Raw genomic sequence first — 20630 nt, forward strand, 5'->3', positions numbered from 1 at the left:
AAGTAATTTATTGTAACATGTTAAAGCTGTTGCGGTTTGAATGTGTTTGTTCAAGAGACTATAGAGTATCTGAAATTCACGTGTTGTGTAGAACACGTGGGGTGTGGTTTTAGGGCTAGTATAGACGAAAGCTAATTTGTTTATAGGTTAGTATATAATACTTGTACCAAATAGTATTTCTTATTGAGAAAGTCACCTTCTTATTTAACCTTTTCTGATTCGATATCAAAGAAAGTTATAATATTTTTGTTTTTGCTAAATGAGTAGCGTTGTGACAAAAATGAAGCAACAAGTTATTGCAACAAAAATTTTATTATTGGATATTTACAGGGAATAAATTCGAACGGCAAGAACAATACGTGATATAATATTACAATAGTTTTTATACATTACATATTACCCTTGTACATAGTAAAGTACATTTTACGAAGGGTTGTGATATAACGCGTAGTAATTTGGCACAAAAGAATCACTTGGAGACATCGAGTCAGTTTTACATAAGCTTTTAAAATACCCAAATAAATTCCTATATTACATTACATTAAGAGTCAGGCAAGTACCAATGCAACTTTTCTAAGTTTGTATGTACTTTCTAAGTATATCTTAGACACCAATGGCTGATAAAAAGGTGAAGGAAAACATCTTGAGGAAACCTGGACTATATAGTCTGAAATCACCAACCCGCATTGAGCAAGCGTGGTGATTAATGCTCAATCCTTCTCCGTGAGAGAGGAGGCCTGTGCCCAGCAGTGGGACGATAAAAAAAAAGGCTGTAACTGTAACTGTAACTGTAAGAGTTATATGTAGGTACTTACAGAATATTCGTTATGATACACTATGTGATTAGTTTATTGATACACAACAGTAAATAGGAACTTAGAAGCAGGTAACAGCGTTGAAGTAACATCGCAGGACTCTGCCCCGGCCGTTGCCGCTGCCGCGTCGCTGCAGCGCGCTCTGTGAAGAAAACTAAATATTACAAATGCTTCTTAGGTCGTATATTCATAACTTTCATTTATAATACTGAAAGTGGAAAATCGTTGGTGGATTTTCATTCTAGCTCTATTGAAGCATTGTCGTCGCGTATCTGTCCTCGGCCACACTCGACAGAGGGTGTGGATAGAAAATCCTTTATCAGAACTACATATACGTTAAAATACATAGTTTTTAAATCTTCATGTAGCCGTGATGGGACAAGATTTGAAATTAATTAGAAAAATCTTCTTACTCAAGATTAAAATTATGTTCTTGACGTTCCGACGTCAGAAGTTTTATTTTAACGGCAATTGTAGTTCTTACAATGTCTCTCTATCATAATATCATAAGGACATTATATGTACAATACACAGATCATTTCAACAAATATAATTTCCAAGAACAGCTCATCGTTCTAGAACGGATCATTACTTTTGAATTGAACTCATTCACAATAATTTTGCTGTATCACTTAGACTCAGTCAATGGGCTCATTAACCATAAGCCTTCACTCCTAGTTCCAAGACTCCAGTTAACAAGACTATATTTCTATAAAACAGATTTATAGTAATTAAGGGAGCAATTATTGTCCCAAAATGATAGCACTACTGCCTACGCTTTAAAGTGTGCCTCCCACGATCCGCTGTGATGTAGTAACTAGTATGTTCTTGTTGTTATAATAAACAAAAACACGCTTCAGGCACAATCCCAATTCACCGTCGCTTACATTTGCTAGTTCAGCTAGCTGTTGGTTAATTGTGTGAATATGAACATGTTAGTACGCACTATCTTGTGACAAACATAGTCATATGCTACGCGTTTTCAGAGAAATTGTTGACAATATTATGATCACAAAACCTCCGTTTTGTAGTTGTCAACAATATTTCTATTTATATTTACGTACTAAATAGAACCGAGAGTATTGTTGGAGCCCAAAGCATGCCTACGCGGCTACGCGTATGCTACGATAACTGCTACGCATGGCTACGTCGCGTAACCCATTAGCAAAATTGTACGCATGATAATATTTGCGTCGAAATGTTCTTGATTAAGTTACATGGCAAGTTATTTATGATCATAAGCTACCCAAGGTTGAAATATTTATTGAAGTCGTTATTTCCAATAAAAGCGATAAACTCTCGTTTACGATCTTTTAAGAGCACCTTTGAATTGCAAAATATTTTCGCGCTCTCCACGACCTTTAGTTCATGGTCAGAAAGAAGGTTTCTGTTACGGCCCGGTAACAGCTCTAAGTTCATATGTAATAAATACTAACGTACAAAAAATGAAACCCAATATTGAGTGTGTAGCTTGTTTTAGTTAAAATTAGGTCGAAAAATAAATAAACTGTACTCTTTACTACTCTTTTGTGTTTTTAGGAAACAGCTCCCCAATTTCTCCCTTTTCATTAGCATGTATGAAGAATCAATAGATTTAAATAATGAACTGATGATTGTCTTACCAAGTCATTGATCTCATCGTCGGCCAGCCGCAGTGGGGCGGTGCGGGGCCCATTCGGGTCGATGCGGTCGTACCCGCGAGGCGGCCCATTGTCTTCATGGAGCGCCTTCTGAAGCGCCACCAGGAGTCGGTCCAACACTAGGGCTGCTCGCTTCTGTGGAACCTCCTCCTAGGACAAGCATATTGAATGTAATACTGGCCACTTCTTGATACACTATTCTTGATCATGAGGTTCAAGTTCATATATTCCGGTTCCATCATCAGACAGTTTGACAGTACTATACACTGTAGTATACAGTGACTGTAATTAATGGCGTCCACGGCCGATTTCGGCCACGGCGGCTGTTCTCATACAAGGAGATCATCCAGCTGCGCAGGAAATATTATAGTGCACAAGCATTTGCGCAGACACAAGTGCACTCCCTATTCCTTTATATCCGACACGACCCGAAAGAGATCATACGCAGGACCGACATTTACGTGCTCTCCGATGCACGGGTGAATCAATCACCAACTTCCAAACTACGGGCCGTTTTGTGAAAGCTTAAGAAAACCCACAAAGCGATTTCAGCCCGACCCGGGAATCGAACCCGAGACCTCGAGCACAGCAGCCGCGCTTGCGACCACTAGACTAACGAGGCAGTGACTGTATATTGTCAAAACTATATACAGCTAGACAATTTTCATGACGCTGCGATGCTTAAAAGATTAGTTATCTTAGATCGACCTACTAGTAACGTGTTAAAAAAGCACTGAATAATTAAGCCATATTTGATTCGGTCTCTTTTTAACCCCCGACTCAAAAACGACGGGGTGTTATAAGTTTGACGTGTCTGTGTGTGTGTGTGTGTGTGTGTATGTGGCATCGTAGCTCCCAAACGGATGATTCGATTGTAATGCGGTTTTTTTTGTTTAAAAGGTGTATCAGTCGGGAGTGTTCTTAGCTATGTTTGGTGGAAATCGGTTCAGGTCTTCAAGGTCATCAGCTCGTTTGCTAGATGTGATAGGAATGTTACACGCTCAGTTTACTTGCAAGTATATGTGGGATCTGAAATTTGAAACACTAATGTCTTTTGGAACCACTGAGCTAGTCTGCTGTTAGGGCACGAATGTAGGAGACGTAACCCTGAACTGCCTTTTAGTAAACCCATCGAGTTTGGGCTCGTTGAATTTGTCTTGACGAGTTCTCTTCATGTTTCTGATTGACGAGAACCTGATGCTGGAAATGGGATGTGGCGGATGAAACCCTGAAATGCCGGAATGAAACGGATAAACCGATTTATATTTTTGCTGAAAATCTAGAATGTTCAAAGGTTAATCTTTATTGTTTCTCAATCTGTGCAATTCTCCCAGAGCCAATTTGTCATGAGGATTGTTAAGCAGGTTCCTTTGGCCGAGATCGCATATAGCGACCCATCTTAAGATAAAATAAATTAAATGAAAGAAGGAAAAATTAAGGAGCTCCTTTAAAAAGCATGAAATAAAATAAAATTATAAATTTAAAAAAACCCCCGACCCAAAAAAAGTACGCAATAATTATGACAAAAGGTTAAACACGCCAAACCCTATAAAAAGCAAAAAATAACTTTTAACACTACGTAAACTAAATTTTGACGTGTCGGGGGACCGCTTTTTACCTTCATAAATACATAAATCAAATGATACCTACCTAATTACAACATTCGTTTAAACTAAATTTTGACGTGTCGGGGGACCGCTTTTTACCTTCATAAATACATAAATCAAATGATACCTACCTAATTACAACATTCGTTTAAAAAAAACACGTATCTAAAGTAATGAATTAGAGCGGTCCCCCGACACGACAAAATTTAGTTTACGTAGTGTTCAAAGTTATTTTTTGCTTTTTATAGGGTTTGGCGTGTTTAACCTTTTGTCATAATTTTTGCGTACTTTTTTTGGGTCGGGGGTTTTTTTAAATTTATAATTTAATTTTTGACTGTAATTTTCTTCAGGAACTATACAAAAAGGAAAGTATACTTATTTGTGCATATTTATTTCTTTATTCAAAGTTTCGGTTGATCATCGAAATAAAGAAACATTATAATGAGTATAAGAGTAGGTAACTAATCACAAAATAAAATATAATACTTACAATTATAAAACATACATGTAAATATAAAGTAAAAGTAAAAACTTAAAAATAAATATGCACAAACAATTTATTCTTTCGGCTCATAAGAAACAAAACAAATCGTTTAAAAAATATCATCATATACATATTAAAGTAGGTATTAATTAATTAAATTATTAACTATGGCAACCATTAAAAATGTGAAAATTATGTCTTATAAATATGTTCAAGGACAATGGACATTTTAGTTGTTTTTTTATTTCTTATAAAACCTTGAATTCTTCTTCTTTCTCCTGCCCTGTTCCCAAATATTACTTGGGGTCGGCGCAATATGTCATTTTCTTCCATTTTCCCCTGTCACTCGTCATACTGACACTCACTCCCTTCCTATTCATATCATCTTTCAGGCAATCCATCCATCTTTTCTTAGGTCTTCCTCTTCCTCTCCATCCATCTACATTCATACTTAGCACACACTTTGTTGCATGCGTATCATCCCTCCTCATTACATGTCCATACCACGACAATCTTCTACTTCTCATCTTTTCTGTAACTGGCGCTACTTTCAGACTTCCTCTAAGGGTGCGTCCACATCTGGCGAATGCGCCGCGAATGCGCAGCACGCGAGCCGATCGCGAGCTGTCCGCGAGCTGCGCGCGTGCATTTTTGTTCGTGCGCCGCTTCTGCGCCGCCCGCGCGCAGCTCGCGCGCGACCTAAGCGCCGCACGCGAGCGGCGCGCAGGCGGCGCGCGACGTCTGACATCTTCGATAGTACTGAGCCAATATACGGAACTGTAAGGGCGAGAACTGATTGCGCGCAGATCGCGCGCCGCTCGCGCGCTCTATACGAGCCTTGCGTGAGTTGCGCTAAAGAGGCGCACCGAACTATTGCAGTGACTGCACGCGCGCAGCTCGCGGACAGCTCGCGATCGGCTCGCGTGCTGCGCATTCGCGGCGCATTCGCCAGATGTGGACGCACCCTAATGTAATCATTCCTCACTTTATCCATTCTTGTAACACCACACATCCATCTCAGCATTCTCATTTCTGTTATGGTGCTCCCACATTGCCGTTAGAAAATGTTTAATAACGTTAGTAAACATTTGTTAGCAAACATTTAATCACAAATAAATTTTCATGTTAGAAAATGTTTAGTTATGTTAGTAAACATTTTATAACAAAACAAATTATAACAAAATAAAACATGTGTTATCTTTTGTTTGTAAACATTTTATAAGGGCGTCCTCAGCCCTCAGAAGGCGAAACCAAACTGCGAGCCAATACTAGATGTTATAAAATGTTTAAACATTTTCCATCAATGTAGGAGCACTTATAACATGTAACAGTTTCTAACAAAGTGCAACAATTGTTAACATTTGTTAGTAAATGTTTTGGTGTTATAAAATGTTTACAAACATTTTATAACGGCAATGTGGGAGCACCATTACATGCACTCTCTTCTCGTCCCTCTTTTTCAATGCCCAACACTCCGATCCATAAAGGACGACAGGTCTAATGACGGATTTGTAAATTTTGCCCTTCAGTTTGAGGGGCATCCGCGGGTCACAAATAGCGCTATAATAGTTATATAGTTACCTGTCGCCACTTCATCCATCCAGTATTGATCCGATGCGTAAGGTGATCTTCACACTGCCCCGCATCACGCTGCATCTTGCGTGTCGACGCACCTACGCGCGTTCCTGCGGGAGTGCAGATCTGCATCATCGTGCGGGTTTTTCACGCACTCACGCGCGTAGGTGCGTTTTGTAAATTCACGCACAGCGAGTTCCATTTTCAAATATACACGTCACGCCCATTCAAAATCACGCGCGGCATTGCGGGATTCAGTGTGCCATACCTTGCGTCTCGCCCCGCACCTACGCGCGGGGGTGCGTGTTTCTCCGCATGTATGCGGGGCAGTGTGATAATCGCCTAAGGCGATTATCACACTGCCCCGCATGATGCAGCGTAGTGCGTGGATGCGTTTTTTTCCGTTGTATGGAAATATCTCCGTTTGTATGGAAAACACGCATAGTCCAACACACTGAAAATGCATCCACGCGCGTTCATGCGGATCACGCACATACATGCGGAGAAACACGCACCCCCGCGCGTAGGTGCGGGGCGAGACGCAAGGTATGGCACACTGAATCCCGCAATGCCGCGCGTGATTTTGAATGGGCGTGACGTGTATATTTGAAAATGGAACTCGCTGTGCGTGAATTTACAAAACGCACCTACGCGCGTGAGTGCGTGAAAAACCCGCACGATGATGCAGATCTGCACTCCCGCAGGAACGCGCGTAGGTGCGTCGACACGCAAGATGCAGCGTGATGCGGGGCAGTGTGAAGATCACCTTATGGTCATGGGTCCCGAAATACCGCCAAAATCACAATGAAGGTATTCGGTTTTACTCCTGCTCACCTTTAAACCCACTGTCTCCAGTCTCAGCCGCCATGCCTCCAATCTACTCTGGACCTCTGGCCCACTCTCCCCCACCAGAACAATGTCATCGGCGAAAAGCATACACCAGGGTGCCTCCTCCCGTATATCTGCCGTAAGCGCGTCCATTACAAGCAGGAAGAGATACGGGCTGAGGGCCGACCCCTGATGTAAGCCAACACCTACACTGAAGCTGGCGGTAGTGCCCGCTGCGGACCGGACTTCTGTACGGCATCTGCCGTACATCGCTCGGATCAACTGCACATACTTCCCTGGTATACCTTTCTCCTCAAGGGCCCACCACAAAACCTCACGAGGCACCCGGTCATATGCCTTCTCGAGGTCAACGAACACCATATGCAAGTTTTTGTGTGCACCCCTGTACTTTTCGCACAATTGGCGAATACAGAATATAGCGTCCGTTGTACTCCGACCAGGCATAAAACCGAATTGATTTCGTGCGATATCACTCTCTTCTCTCAGCCTCCTTTCAATAACTTTCTCCCACACTTTCATACTATGTGACATTAGCTTTATTCCTCTATAGTTGTTGCAATTCAACACATCACCCTTGTTCTTAAAAATGGGCACCAGGAAACTATTGCACCACTCGTCTGGTATAGTTTCCTCTTGCAACAACTTATTGAAGAATAAAGCCAGCCATTTCCATCCATCCATCTTTAGGCCCATAGCACACGGCGTTTTTTAAACGCGCTGACGACGCGCAGAGAACGCGCGTATACACGATTCAAACGAGATTGGATCGCAACCTTGTAACTTAAGCACACGGGGCGATTATAAAACCTGCCTCTTCTGCGCGTATACGCGCAGGTACAGCGGTAAGACGCGCTGTAGTCGCTCGTACCTTTTGCGTTTTGATCAGAGACTCCTCTTCTTCAGTTGTACAATGGCGTCGGTTGAGACAACACTGCTTACTTTGGCTTTAGTACTTCTTTTAAAAAGTAAAAAACGTAAAAAAAAGCGAATTTATTGGATAGATCCATTTACGAGTGAAAAAAGATTGAGTGGTCATTATCATACAACTTTTAAAAAATTGGTAATACATAGAAGATGGAAGAAATTTTATAATTGTTATCGAATGTCATATTCGTCATTCCAAGAACTTCTTTTGATTCTAAAACCTGAGTTAACTCGTCAAAATACAGCAATGAGATCATGTATATCGGCAGAAGAACGTTTGCTCATCACATTGAGGTAAGAAAACAACTAGTATTTATTTATTTATTTATTGTTCTGTTACATTTTTAAATCAATCGTAAAATGTTATAAGTGCACTTAGATTATGAATAAGAGAAAAAGATTTATTCAATATCATCATACATGTCAGATATGATATCGGAGTCATTTGTAACCGATTCATTGCTATCTAAATTTTGAAGTGAACTGACAGATTCGTTTCTTGGCGCTGATTGATTACTTGGATATTGTGGTTGAAATTCAGACTGATATCCAGATTCAGACTGATATCCAGACTGGTATCCATACTGATGTTCATATTGAAATGCACCTTGGTATCTATTTTCATTCAATATTCTCGATGAGTGTCCCATATTTTTATATTTACGAATTAAATTTATCATATCAGCTTTGGCCTCTAACTTAAATTCCTCTTTGATAGCAGAAAAATCTTTAGCTAACGAAATTAAGAACAGTATGTCGGGATTTTCAGATAAAATTGTATTATTCGCTTCCTTAGACTGTTTGAGATTTGCTGTCAGTGCTTCATACAATTTGTCTTGTGGGTCTTCATGTTTTGGAGTCTTTTTAGACTTCTTTGGTGAATGTGGTTTTTGAAAATCACAGTCTTGGTTATTCCCCAGTGCTGCATCATCATTTTGACTTGGAGATCTTATTTCGTAAAGCGGGTCTAAAAAAGTTAGCAAATTGGAATATATGTAGGGTCTTCTAGGTTTAGCTCCAGATCCACTGGAACAGTTATTGTTCTTCGCCTTGTCTCTTTTATAAGCGTCCTTAATGCTCTTCCATTTTCTTTGAAGTTCAATGACTGAAAACAATAATAATGTAAATAGTTTAGTTATTTATTAGGTTAATTTTAATTCATTTGAAATAAGTAGTTGTAGGTTAATTTTAATTAAATATGTAAAATTTACGATAACAAGAGAAGCTTTAAAAATGTTATTCTTTTCAGGTATTTAGCTACGGGTTGCTATTTCTCAGATATTCACTATGACTTTAAGTGTGGACAAACGACGGCAGGCATCATAGTCCGTGAAACAGTGAAAATAATATGGGATAAATTAAAAAACATCTGTATGCCAGAACCAACCGAGGAATCACATCTAAAAACTGCTGAAGGATTTATGAAATACGCAAATTTTCCCAATCTACTTGGGGCTATCGATGGGAAACATATCAGAGTTATAAAACCTCAACATAGTGGATCAGAGTATTTTAATTATAAAAAATATTTTTCCATCGTATTGCTTGCAATATGTGACGCAAATTACAGATTTATCGATATAGATGTCGGATGCTATGGAAAGGCTGCAGACTCAACAATAAATGAATGTAGTGAATGGACCAAAAAGATAAGGCAAGGAAATTATAATATACCAAATGCGAGACCAATATCTAATAATGGAGTGCCAATACCATTTACGTTTGTTGGAGATGAAGGCTTTGCATTATCTCAACATTTACAGAGACCTTACGCTGGAAAAATCTTGCCACGAGAGAAAAGAATATATAATTACCGCTTGACACGTGCCAGACGATACATTGAATGTACATTTGGTATATTAAGCAACAAATTTAAAATCTTTAATCGGCCACTGAACGTTAGCGTGGACTTCAGTGTGGCTATTGTGAAAGCCTGTTGTGTACTGCATAATTTCATACGTGAACGTGACGGTTATAATTTTCATAATTCTTTGAGTATAGTTGGTTTAGAAGATCCTCCTGAAGATGCAAGTTTGATTTCGATTGGTGCAAGACGGTCACAGGGACAATTAAGCGGAACTATGATACGAAATATGTACGCTGATTATTTTATTAGTGATGAAGGTGCAGTACCATGGCAAGATTCTAAAATTTAGGGTACCTACCAGTAGCGTAGGGTGAAAAAAAAGAAAAGTAAAGCCAGCACAAAAAAAAAGTTTACCGCGTCAATAAACAAGACGTCATTAAATTACTTACATAAAAGTTCTCATCAAGACGAATCAAACGAGCCCAAACTTGATGGAATTACTTTGTTTTATTACGAAGATCCTATAGCCGACTTCCAGCTCCATCGTCAGACCCTGGAAACTGTCTGAAGACAAAGTACTCATCAAGACAAATGAAACGAGCCCAAACTCGACGGAATTACGTTGCTTTATTACAGAGATCCCATGGCCACCCTCCAGCTCCATCATGAGACCTTGGAAACTGTCTGAATACAAAATACTCATCAAGACAAATGAAACGAGTCCAAACTCGATGGAAGTACATCGCTTTATTACTGAGTTCCTATGGCCACCTTCCACCTCTATCATCAGATCAGTTCTACGTCATACATCATCATAATATTCCACTGTCATGCGATTTACACATTTATGCAAAATTTCAGCTTAATTGGAAACCGACAAGTGGGTCAAATTTAACTTACAACATTATATTGCAACGGACAAATGAAACGAAATAATATTCTTATAATAAAGATTGTAAGCTATCACAGATCGGCTTTACCCGGCTCATACTATCGACAGTGTTTGCATGTGGTAGTAATGTGTATGTATGCGTGAATCGCATACATTTCAAACATTTGAATTCCCATAAATATGAGCGAGTAAAATCGGCACGCGTAAAATAATATACGTGTGCGTTTGCGCGATTCAAATACATTGCGTATTTTGTATTCAGCTTATTGAAGAATATTTTGTGAAAGCGTGTAATGCAAGGTGACCGTTTGTGGCAGGTTCCTGCCATTTTGACAGATTAATTAAGGACAAAAAAAGCCTGGCATAGATTAATAATTTATATAATTAATTTACTGAGACTCTCAGTAAATTAATTAAATAAATTCTGCCAACTGCCAGGGTTTTTTTGTCCTTAATTAATCTGTACAAAATGGCAGGAACCTGCCACAAATGGTCACCCTGGTGTAATGTAATTATATTGTTTGCGATAATTACGTAGATTAGTCGAATAGATTTTTGTAAGACTAGGGCTCAGTGAAGCTATTGTTGTAAATATAAAAAAAATACATATACCTATTAGAATCTGCCAAGGGAAGCCGATGGGAATCGTGTTGTATGGAGGCTACGCCACTGGTACCTACCTAATTACATGTTCTACTGTTTTACTGTTCTATGTACCGTCGCACTATAAACTATAATAAATTATTTTTAAATAAATATAAGAAATCTTACCTGCCAGGTTTTTTTCCTTACTGGTTTTTTCATTAAAATTGTTATAAAAAATTTGGCACAATTCATCCCAAGCATTTCTTTTTAACACTTTGTTTGAATATTCGGGCAGTAGTGAATTCCATGTAGCTGGACGATTGTTTATTTCTGTTATAAAGCGGTCGGTGTCGAAGGGTTCCATTTTAAACGAGATACACGCGCAGCACACAATAAACCATTATTGCAACTGAGGCGCGGGCGCAGTGGTGGACCCCCACCCCCTCTGCCCTACTCCGCTCCTTTGTACGCGCGTTTGTACCGCTTCAAATGCGCGTATACGCGCTTCATGCGCGCGTTTCTATTATCAATGCAAACGCAACAATTAGCGTTTACAGCGCCGAAGAAGCGCGTTCCTGAAACGCGCGTTATCAGCGCATTTAAAAAACGCCGTGTGCTATGGGCCTTAATAATTTCCACACTTCCACTGGTATTCCATCTGGCCCTATCGCTTTTCCATTTTTCATTCCATTCACTGCTAATCTGACCTCATCCTCACATACATTTCTTACAAGGCCCTCGTTCACCGCTTTATGATGGAGCACACCGCTCCACTCATTTTCTTCATTCATCAGTCTTTCAAAATATTCCTTCCACCTACCTTTAATCTCCACATCATTCGAAAGGACCGTTCCGTCTCCATTCTTTACACACCTTATCTGGCATACATCTCTTGTCATTTTCTCCCTAGATTTAACCAATCGGTAAAAGTCATTTTGACCAGCTGGGCTATCTAGGGAGTCATACATCTTCTCGTGCGCTTTTGCCCTTGAAACAGCCACAATCTTCTTTGCTTTCTTCTTACATTCATCATAGGCGATTATCACACTGCCCCGCATGATGCAGCGTAGTGCGTGGATGCGTTTTTTTCCGTTGCTTGTAAATATCTCCGTTTGTATGGAAAACACGCATAGTCCAACACACTGAAAATGCATCCACGCGCGTTCATGCGGATCACGCACATACATGCGGAGAAACACGCACCCCCGCGCGTAGGTGCGGGGCGAAACGCAAGGTATGGCACACTGAATCCCGCAGTGCCGCGCGTGATTTTGAATGGGCGTGACGTGTATATTTGAAAATGGAAGCCGCCGTGCTTGAATCTACTAAACGCACCTACGCGCGTGAGTGCGTGAAAAACCCGCACGATGATGCAGATCTGCACTCCCGCAGGAACGCGCGTAGGTGCGTCGACACGCAAGATGCAGCGTGATGCGGGGCAGTGTGAAGATCACCATATTCAGCCTTTTTTTGTGCTTTTTCACTATCATCATTGTCTTCCGTCCGCTGCCATTCTTTGAATTTCATCTTCTTTTCCTTTAATACACTCTGCACTTCTTCCACCCACCACCAAGTTTCCTTCTCTATCACACCATTCCCTTTTGATTCTCCTAGAATGCTTCTTGCCGCTTTCCTTATACACGTCGCCATTTCATTCCAGCATTCATTCACATTCTTTTCATTCATTTCTCCCATTTCAATCATCTTATCAACCACTACTTTTCTAAATTCCTGGGCCAACTCAGCCTTCCCCAACAGATGCCATTTGATTTTGGGGGGCCGTCTCTCTTTGGCTTTTGGCCAGGAAGTTAAAATCACATCCATAATTAGGGGTCGGTGCTGCGAGACCACAGCTTCGCCTGGTATCACCTTGCAGTCTTTGATGTTCTTTAAACTACTGCGTCTGACCAAAAAGTAATCTATTTGTGTCACGTGGTGACCGCTTTTATAAGTGATCAGATGTTCGATGTTCTTTTGAAACCACGTATTTACCACTGCTAGGTCAAACGCAGTAGCAGCCTGTAGCAGGGCTTCACCCTCGTCGTTCTGGCAACCGAACCCCCACCCTCCATGCACTCTTTCATAATTCCCTCTCATTCTGCCAACATGGCCATTAAAGTCTCCTCCCACAAATACCTGTTCATTCGTCGGCACATTCATCATTACTGCATCAAAATCCGTCCAAAATTGTTCTTTCACCCTGTCCTCACAACCGACTTGAGGAGCATACACACTTATAACATTTATTATCAAACTTTCATACATTATTTTAACAACTATTATTCTATCATTCATGGTGCTCCCACATTGCCGTTAGAAAATGTTTAATAACGTTAGTAAACATTTGTTAGCAAACATTTAATCACAAATAAATTTTCATGTTAAAAAATGTTTAGTTATGTTAGTAAACATTTTATAACAAAACAAATTATAACAAAATAAAACATGTGTTATCTTTTGTTTGTAAACATTTTATAAGGGCGTCCTCAGCCCTCAGAAGGCGAAACCAAACTGCGAGCCAATACTAGATGTTATAAAATGTTTAAACATTTTCCATCAATGTAGGAGCACTTATAACATGTAACAGTTTCTAACAAAGTGCAACAATTGTTAACATTTGTTAGTAAATGTTTTGGTGTTATAAAATGTTTACAAACATTTTATAACGGCAATGTGGGAGCACCATTACTCTCTTTACATCTATCACACTTTCTTTCAAGTTCTTATCTAACACAATGCCTACCCCATTCCTTTTCCCATCACTTCCACAATAATAAAACTTGTATCCTTCCCCAATTTCTCTAGCTTTCGTGCCCTTCCATTTAGTCTCTTGCAAACATGCCACATTTATTCGTCTTCTCTTTAATACATCCGCTAACTCTCTGGCTCTTCCAGTCATCGTTCCTACATTCCAACTTGCATACCTCAATCTTACTTCCCGGACTCGCTTCTTACATTGCACCCGCCCAGGTTGGTGCAAAAACCCTTGTCCACTTCCCACAGGGGCCGGGTGCTGCCCCTGCGCGTCGCCTGAGGGGTACGCCCTAGCCCTATCGCTCATCTCTTCAACATTCGACATATTGCTATATGATTTGGCATTGTGTTTTTACGACCGGCCGCCTGCCTGACGTCAACCCTCTTTGGGAATGCAATTGTTGGTGGTCACTCTCCTACCACCTAAGGATTGGTGTATTTTAGGATACATAAATTAAAATATTAAACATTAAATTAACAAACATTAACAAAAATATCACACTCCAGTCTTTTAAAATCCGGATCTAGTCTCCTCACTGCAACCTCCAGCTCAGAGAGGTCTAGTATGAGTTCCCTCATGTTCTTATTAGGCCCACAGGGGCCCTGGTGGGATGTCATCTGCTAGGCGATCTCTTCTTTTGACGCTTCATCAGCATAGGATTCATTTTCCTCTGTAGCCGCATACACAGTCAATTGGAATAGTTCAAGATTATCTGTCGGCTGAAACGTGATGCTCTTGTTGACATATATATCCGTTCTTCTCTCTACAGTGCAGGTATTTGGTGGCTTAGGCCACATCTTCGGTCCTAATCTTGTAGGCTACCACCCACATTACTGTACCTTAGACCAGCGTTGCACTCATCTTGGTTTTTCTGGTACTCCAGGGTGATCACATCAATGTTGATAAAATCTTCTCAGGTAACAATGATCCAAAGGCAAATATCATTTATTTTATTATTTCACGTTTCGATTTAACAAATTTATAATAATATGAGTCCCTTTATTATGTAAATATAATTAAATAAATTAAATTACAAAAAATTTCAGTTCAGTCATTTTGACAATTTTGACAATTATAAAACCTTGAATTATTTTTACAAAATACTGGCCACATAAGCTCAAAAAATGCAGTGGATGCCATATAAGAAAAAAAAGTTTATTTTATATTTTTTTATTTAATAGCGTTACTTGTTTTTTTCTATGAAAATGTGCCATGACTGATTTAAAATAAATGTTGTTTTATGCTAACCTTTTTTTAAATAAAACAAATAATGAAATAGCATTTATGAAATTATGTATTTTAAAAAAGTAAAGAAGAAAAAAAACCGTCACAGCAAAAAAGAAAGATTTTATAAAACAATGAACAACAATATTTAATTTTGTGTGTCCTGTCAATTAATTTATTTTTTGATGAAGATTTTATGAACAGGATTTAAACTAATTTGTTGTGTTGTCGAGTCAGTGTAGAAAAGTCGTCTTCAAAGGTACTACTCAGTTAAAGCCTTGTACATTATCTCGAACCAAATAAGATGTGTGCACTCTCGAAAAGAAAGCACAGCTGTCAGGTAAGTCAAATAATATAAATAACATTATTCTCTGGGTCTCAGGGTCCTCTTATATAATACTTTATACCCTAACATTGTCGTGTCATAATCTTAGGAGCGTGCCAACATTTCTGAATGTACCAATAATAGCCCGGTCAAAATAGACATTTGAAATAACAAAAATTCCCACAGAGCTGATTTTTGGTGGAGAACTAGATTTGATCATTATAAATAAAATACTAAAAGTCCCCATCGATCCCATGTGTGCGTCAAAAGTTATTCGAGGTCAAATGTCAAAATTTTAGGTTTTTTGTTTTTTTTTCGAAAACGGTAAGTTTTATCAAAAAAAGACATCAGACCAAAGTTGTAGATCTTTAAATTTTCTACAAAAATGGCATTAACAGTTTTCTCCTAAATCTTACCATTCCTGAGATATCGCGCTTCAAAGTATATTCCATACAGGACATGCACACATTTCCACGCCACCTGTGAGGTAGTGTACTCGGCGCGTTTTTTTTACCGTGGTTTCCCTGTAGGCCTACTCCACTAACTGTCATGACAATTTTAGGATAGTTTAAGGGAATAATTGCCGTCAAGTTCTAATATGATGTCATTATTGATATTAACTATTGGGTTAACTATCATTGTGATTGTTATAGATTTATCAGATTCATACAAAAACTCGTGGTGGCCTAGTGGGTAAAGAACCAACCTCTCAAGTATGAGTGGGTTCGATTCCAGGTCAGACAAGTACCAATGCAACTTTTCTAAGTTTGTATGTACTTTCTAAGCATATCTTGGACACCAATGACTGTGTTTCTGATGGCACGTTAAACTGTAGGTAGGCTGTCATTGAACATCCTTGGCAGTCGTTATGGGTAGTCAGAAGCCAGTAAGTCTGACACCAGTCTAACCAAGGGGTATTGGGTTGCCCGGGTAACTGGGTTAAGGGGGTCAGATAGGGCAGTCGCTCCTTGTAAAGGACTGGTACTTAGCTACATCCGGTTAAACTGGAAGCCGACCCCAACATAGTTGGGAAAAGGGCTCGGAGGATGATTTGATACTATAATCATTTTTGCAATTGCAAAAAATTATGTCAGGAGTTTTTCTGGAGCAGGTGGGAGTAAAGTTTTAATAGGGTCCAGATATTATGTATCAATTTTCAACCCCAGTCTTCTGGATAAAAATGGAAATGTCGAAGGAAAATTAGCGTGCGATAATTTTCTACAACTTTAAAAGCGGATTGTCGCGAATTCAGCGGTTTAAAAATTTTTGTTCTGTGTTTAGTGATGCAGAACCATGCCTTAGGACTGCAGTACGCTGATATTTAGGATTTAAAAGTGGGCAATCTAGCCTTAGCGACAAACCACGTGAAGGTAATTCAAAACCCGATATGACCCAAGATAATATGGAGGCTATGCGGCAGTTAATTGTCGCAGACCAACATGTAACATACCGTGACATGGATCCGTGGGCATAACGATTGTTTTACATTCCCCAAAATTAAGTAAAGTCTCGTGGTAAACGTTTCAGCACACCTGAAAAAGCTGTTGACTCATACAAATCGGCCAATTTGACTACCCCCACTTCAGAATGGAATAAATATTTCAAGAACTGGGTTTAATGCATGCAAAGGGCATTAAATATCGCGGAGAATTCTTTGAAAAACAATAAATGATATTAACCTATTAGATTGTCTATACTTATTTCAAACTACACAACTTAAAGGCAGCCGTCGTATATACGTGGCTTATATATGCATATCATGTGTAGTGTGACTCTTTGAATCGCGATATCTCAGGAATGGTAAGATTTAGGAGAGAATTGTTAATGCCATTTTTGTAGCAAATTTAAAGATCTACAACTTTGGTCTGATGTCTTTTTTTGATAAAACTTACCGTTTTCGAAAAAAAAACAAAAAACCTAAAATTTTGACATTTGGCCTCGAATAACTTTTGACGCACACATGGGATCGATGGGGACTTTTAGTATTTTATTTATAATGATCAAATCTAGCTCTCCATCAAAAATCAGCTCTGTGGGAATTTATGTTATTTGACCACTACTTTTATGTCTATTTTGACCGGGCTATAAAACAACATTATTAATTGCAGAGCCAAGAGATTTCGATAACTAAGCCATGTTTGTGTGTTGTTTAAATTGTAAAGGTCAACATATTGAATAAACTTATGAGTACCTATTTGCATTTTTAAGGCTTTCTAGGGGTATTGTCCGCCAGGAGTAAACAATTTTCCTGAAAGTTAGGAAAGGCTTGTACTGTCAAGATACTTGATCAGACTAACGTCTGCATAAAATGAATGTTTGAAAAGATTTGGATTGGTTTTTAAAATATAAAGATAGAAGCTATACGTGATTACGTAGCCTACATATGGCTTCATTACTTGTTTATCTGCCTAGATATTAGCTACGCGGTTCCCCCCTGAAATCTCAAACAATCTGCACATGTTATCACGACGAAACCCAATATTTTAAAATGTTGTTTCGATTGATGAACGTTAGACTAACAGCTGCAATCTGCATCCGATGCAGTTGAGGAAATACTGGACAGGTGATCATTGTTACTGTCTTCTCAGTATCACCACAATATTAAAATTAATGTCCCATCATTTTAATGTTGCCACTATAAACTTACCGTATAATCGTCGTACATGGCCGGAGCTGCGAGCGCGCCGGTGAGGGCCAGTAACAACAACAGCGCCACGGGATTGCACATCATCGCTGGATGATCATCACACAGGGCACAAACCTGATGATGATATGAACCTGACTTTTAATCACCCACTATTGGGCACATACCATTCCTCGTGGTGGGCAGAGCCACCTATCACTCACTAAACTTACGTTAGGACTAATAGGACTATGTTTATTTATTAAGCCCTGCTCTAACATACATAATGTTATGTACGTCTACAAAAGCACACGCTCTATAAATATTTAGACATTCTAAAGTTAGCATTGATGAGTGTTTGACCAAATGCCTCAAAAGCAGAGAAGTTTGCATCGGGAGACAGACCTTTGCAAAGTTTTAAGAATGTGTAGGCCGGCAATTTATGCGATAGCACGAAGCAGGCATATCGATAACTGTTGTTGGTCTTCCCAAACTACAGACAAAGAGAAAACTATTTACTCACTCATTTCCCAATTATGAGTGCGTACCTAAAGGTTTATATTAGATCTTAGTAAATTAAATTTAAACAGAATTAAAACTAACGAATAACATGTTCCACTAATTAAAAGATTAATTAACAAAAAAATGTACCCAACTAAAATTACAAACGATGATCAATAATTTCATTAACAACTGACAACATTTCGTTGTTTCTGATACAAAAGTAATTGTTACAATGAAAATAAAAGTATCAATATAGCAATTTGCTGAAGCGTTTAAGCGCTGTGATCCTCATTGTCTTAAGTTTAAGCTCATTTGATGAGCGGATGACAAGTTACATATTTCTTTTTGAACACGAGCATTAATCGATTCGGTTCGTACAATGCTATATCTCTTTTTGACAACTACGGATATGGTTTACAGAAAGTGCCATATTTTATTGACAAATATATATATATAAAAATATTTTGTTAAATCAAATTAGTTATTTGATGTAACAAAAGAAATTTTAGGTTAATACGTTTTAAAAACACGAAATAATAAGGTCATAGCGGATTTAGTAGTTAAATTAGAACCTTGTGTTTATTTATAAGAAGTGGGGACGGATTTAAAATATTAGCATAAAGTATGAATTAAATTATGAAAGGTTTCATGTTTATAAATATTAAGATTGATTTGCCTAGGGCCTAAGTAACCCAAGCTTTTTTATGCTTGTATGCCTTTTAAAAATTTGGTCTTTTCACCATAGTCCTTTACTAGGAGCAAAAGGACAAGCTTTTCTAACGACTCAATATCTATACGGGATAACAGGTAATACCTTACCGTTTTAAATTAGGGTTTATATATTCATAAACTTTTACCTAAACTTTATGAAAATAGGGTCTTTAGTGAAATTAGTATAGGTACCTAAGTATACCTTCACTTAAAGGATTTTTTCTCAAGTAATATCTAATAGGTTTTTTATGTCAAAGCTAAATTATGACATGCGTATTTTTTATCACAATACTACTACTTACAACTTCGTTTTATTATAAGAGAATTGCGATTTTAAACCAACACCGTTATTAATGCAGCCGTAACAAATAAGTAATTAGTTCACGATGCAAATAGAATCTCGACTGTCCTCTTATTTAACTGATGCTGGAACTATATATACATATTTCATTCACAGAAATGCAGGAAATCCCTTATCCATTGCTTATTAATGAGGAAATACGTTTACTCATGATCTATTTATATTTTACTATGAATTATCATGGAAAATACCTACTGCATAATAGTTTTCGTCTGATTTTAGACAGTGCAAAATGAAATTGTACTTATATCAATTGCACAGGGGGTCCGATATTTTTTTAAATTAATTTTTAAAACCTATGTAATAAATAATTCAATAAATTGAATTGGTTTATCGACGCTAAAAACAATATATTCCATCTGAAACTGGCAAAAATACATGAAGACTGCTTGAAAAAGCATAGAAAAAACTATACTTAATTTAAGCAAATGTGTAGTGCAAAACATCATTTTTTTTTAATTAAATATTATGAAATGTCACTACTACTATATAACACAACTATTCAATATAATAATTGACCGCCGAACTATTTAACGTAATCAATTAAACATAATAACAATTAGAGATACAAAAAAATACTCACAAAATATTGAAAAAAGCGCGCGTATTTTAGAACTTGGTAAACAAACTGCAATTTTCACTTGTTCAGTATTTGTATGTTTAAGAAACCGTCCAGTTAGTCACCGGAGGCAGTAGCGGAGCGCGAAAGCTCCGGTGATTATATAGGACGATAAGAGCGCCGCCCAAGCTTTATAAGGCCGCCCAATGCGTTCACCTACACAACAATGTTTGTTTTGAAAAATGTTCTACGCACACATAGAAATACTTGTTCATTAAAGACTACAAGACTAAGCTAAATCCGTGTTACGAATAGGTAGTATTTATTTAATTGCTCTATGAAGTAATAATGAAAAAAAAATCACCTAATTTGTTTCGTTTAAAAAAAAAT

At 38.3% G+C, this 20630-nt stretch overlaps 3 protein-coding genes across 5 annotated transcripts; 1 reads left to right on the plus strand and 2 right to left on the minus strand.

Annotated features, from left to right (window-relative positions):
- Window positions 1-293: 293 nt before the first annotated feature.
- On the minus strand, window positions 294-20400 carry LOC124637587. 2 transcript variants are annotated; one of them, XM_047174169.1, is made up of 5 exons: window positions 20265-20400; window positions 18130-18243; window positions 2438-2605; window positions 799-957; window positions 294-549 (listed from the first exon to the last, which is right to left on the minus strand). In XM_047174169.1, exons 2-4 carry the CDS (start codon window positions 18211-18213, stop codon window positions 877-879), a joined length of 333 nt encoding a protein of 110 aa, XP_047030125.1. In that variant the 5' UTR covers window positions 18214-18243; window positions 20265-20400; the 3' UTR covers window positions 294-549; window positions 799-876. The 2 variants fall into 2 exon arrangements, with proteins under 2 accessions (XP_047030125.1, XP_047030124.1); XM_047174168.1 differs by having other exon boundaries at window positions 799-969.
- LOC124637585 (protein ALP1-like) lies at window positions 7662-11363 on the plus strand. The gene is made up of 2 exons (XM_047174165.1): window positions 7662-8188; window positions 9144-11363. Exons 1-2 carry the CDS (start codon window positions 7881-7883, stop codon window positions 10048-10050), a joined length of 1215 nt encoding a protein of 404 aa, XP_047030121.1. The 5' UTR covers window positions 7662-7880; the 3' UTR covers window positions 10051-11363.
- LOC124637586 lies at window positions 8205-11791 on the minus strand. 2 transcript variants are annotated; one of them, XR_006985258.1, is made up of 2 exons: window positions 10151-10284; window positions 8205-8999 (listed from the first exon to the last, which is right to left on the minus strand). XR_006985258.1 is itself a non-coding variant. In XM_047174166.1 (2 exons), exons 1-2 carry the CDS (start codon window positions 11540-11542, stop codon window positions 8296-8298), a joined length of 882 nt encoding a protein of 293 aa, XP_047030122.1. In that variant the 5' UTR covers window positions 11543-11791; the 3' UTR covers window positions 8205-8295. The 2 variants fall into 2 exon arrangements, 1 of the variants encoding a protein (XP_047030122.1); XM_047174166.1 differs by lacking the exon at window positions 10151-10284 and adding an exon at window positions 11365-11791.
- Window positions 20401-20630: the final 230 nt, after the last annotated feature.

This window comes from Helicoverpa zea, chromosome 16 (genome assembly GCF_022581195.2).
Source record: "Helicoverpa zea isolate HzStark_Cry1AcR chromosome 16, ilHelZeax1.1, whole genome shotgun sequence".
Lineage (NCBI taxonomy): Eukaryota > Metazoa > Arthropoda > Insecta > Lepidoptera > Noctuidae > Helicoverpa > Helicoverpa zea.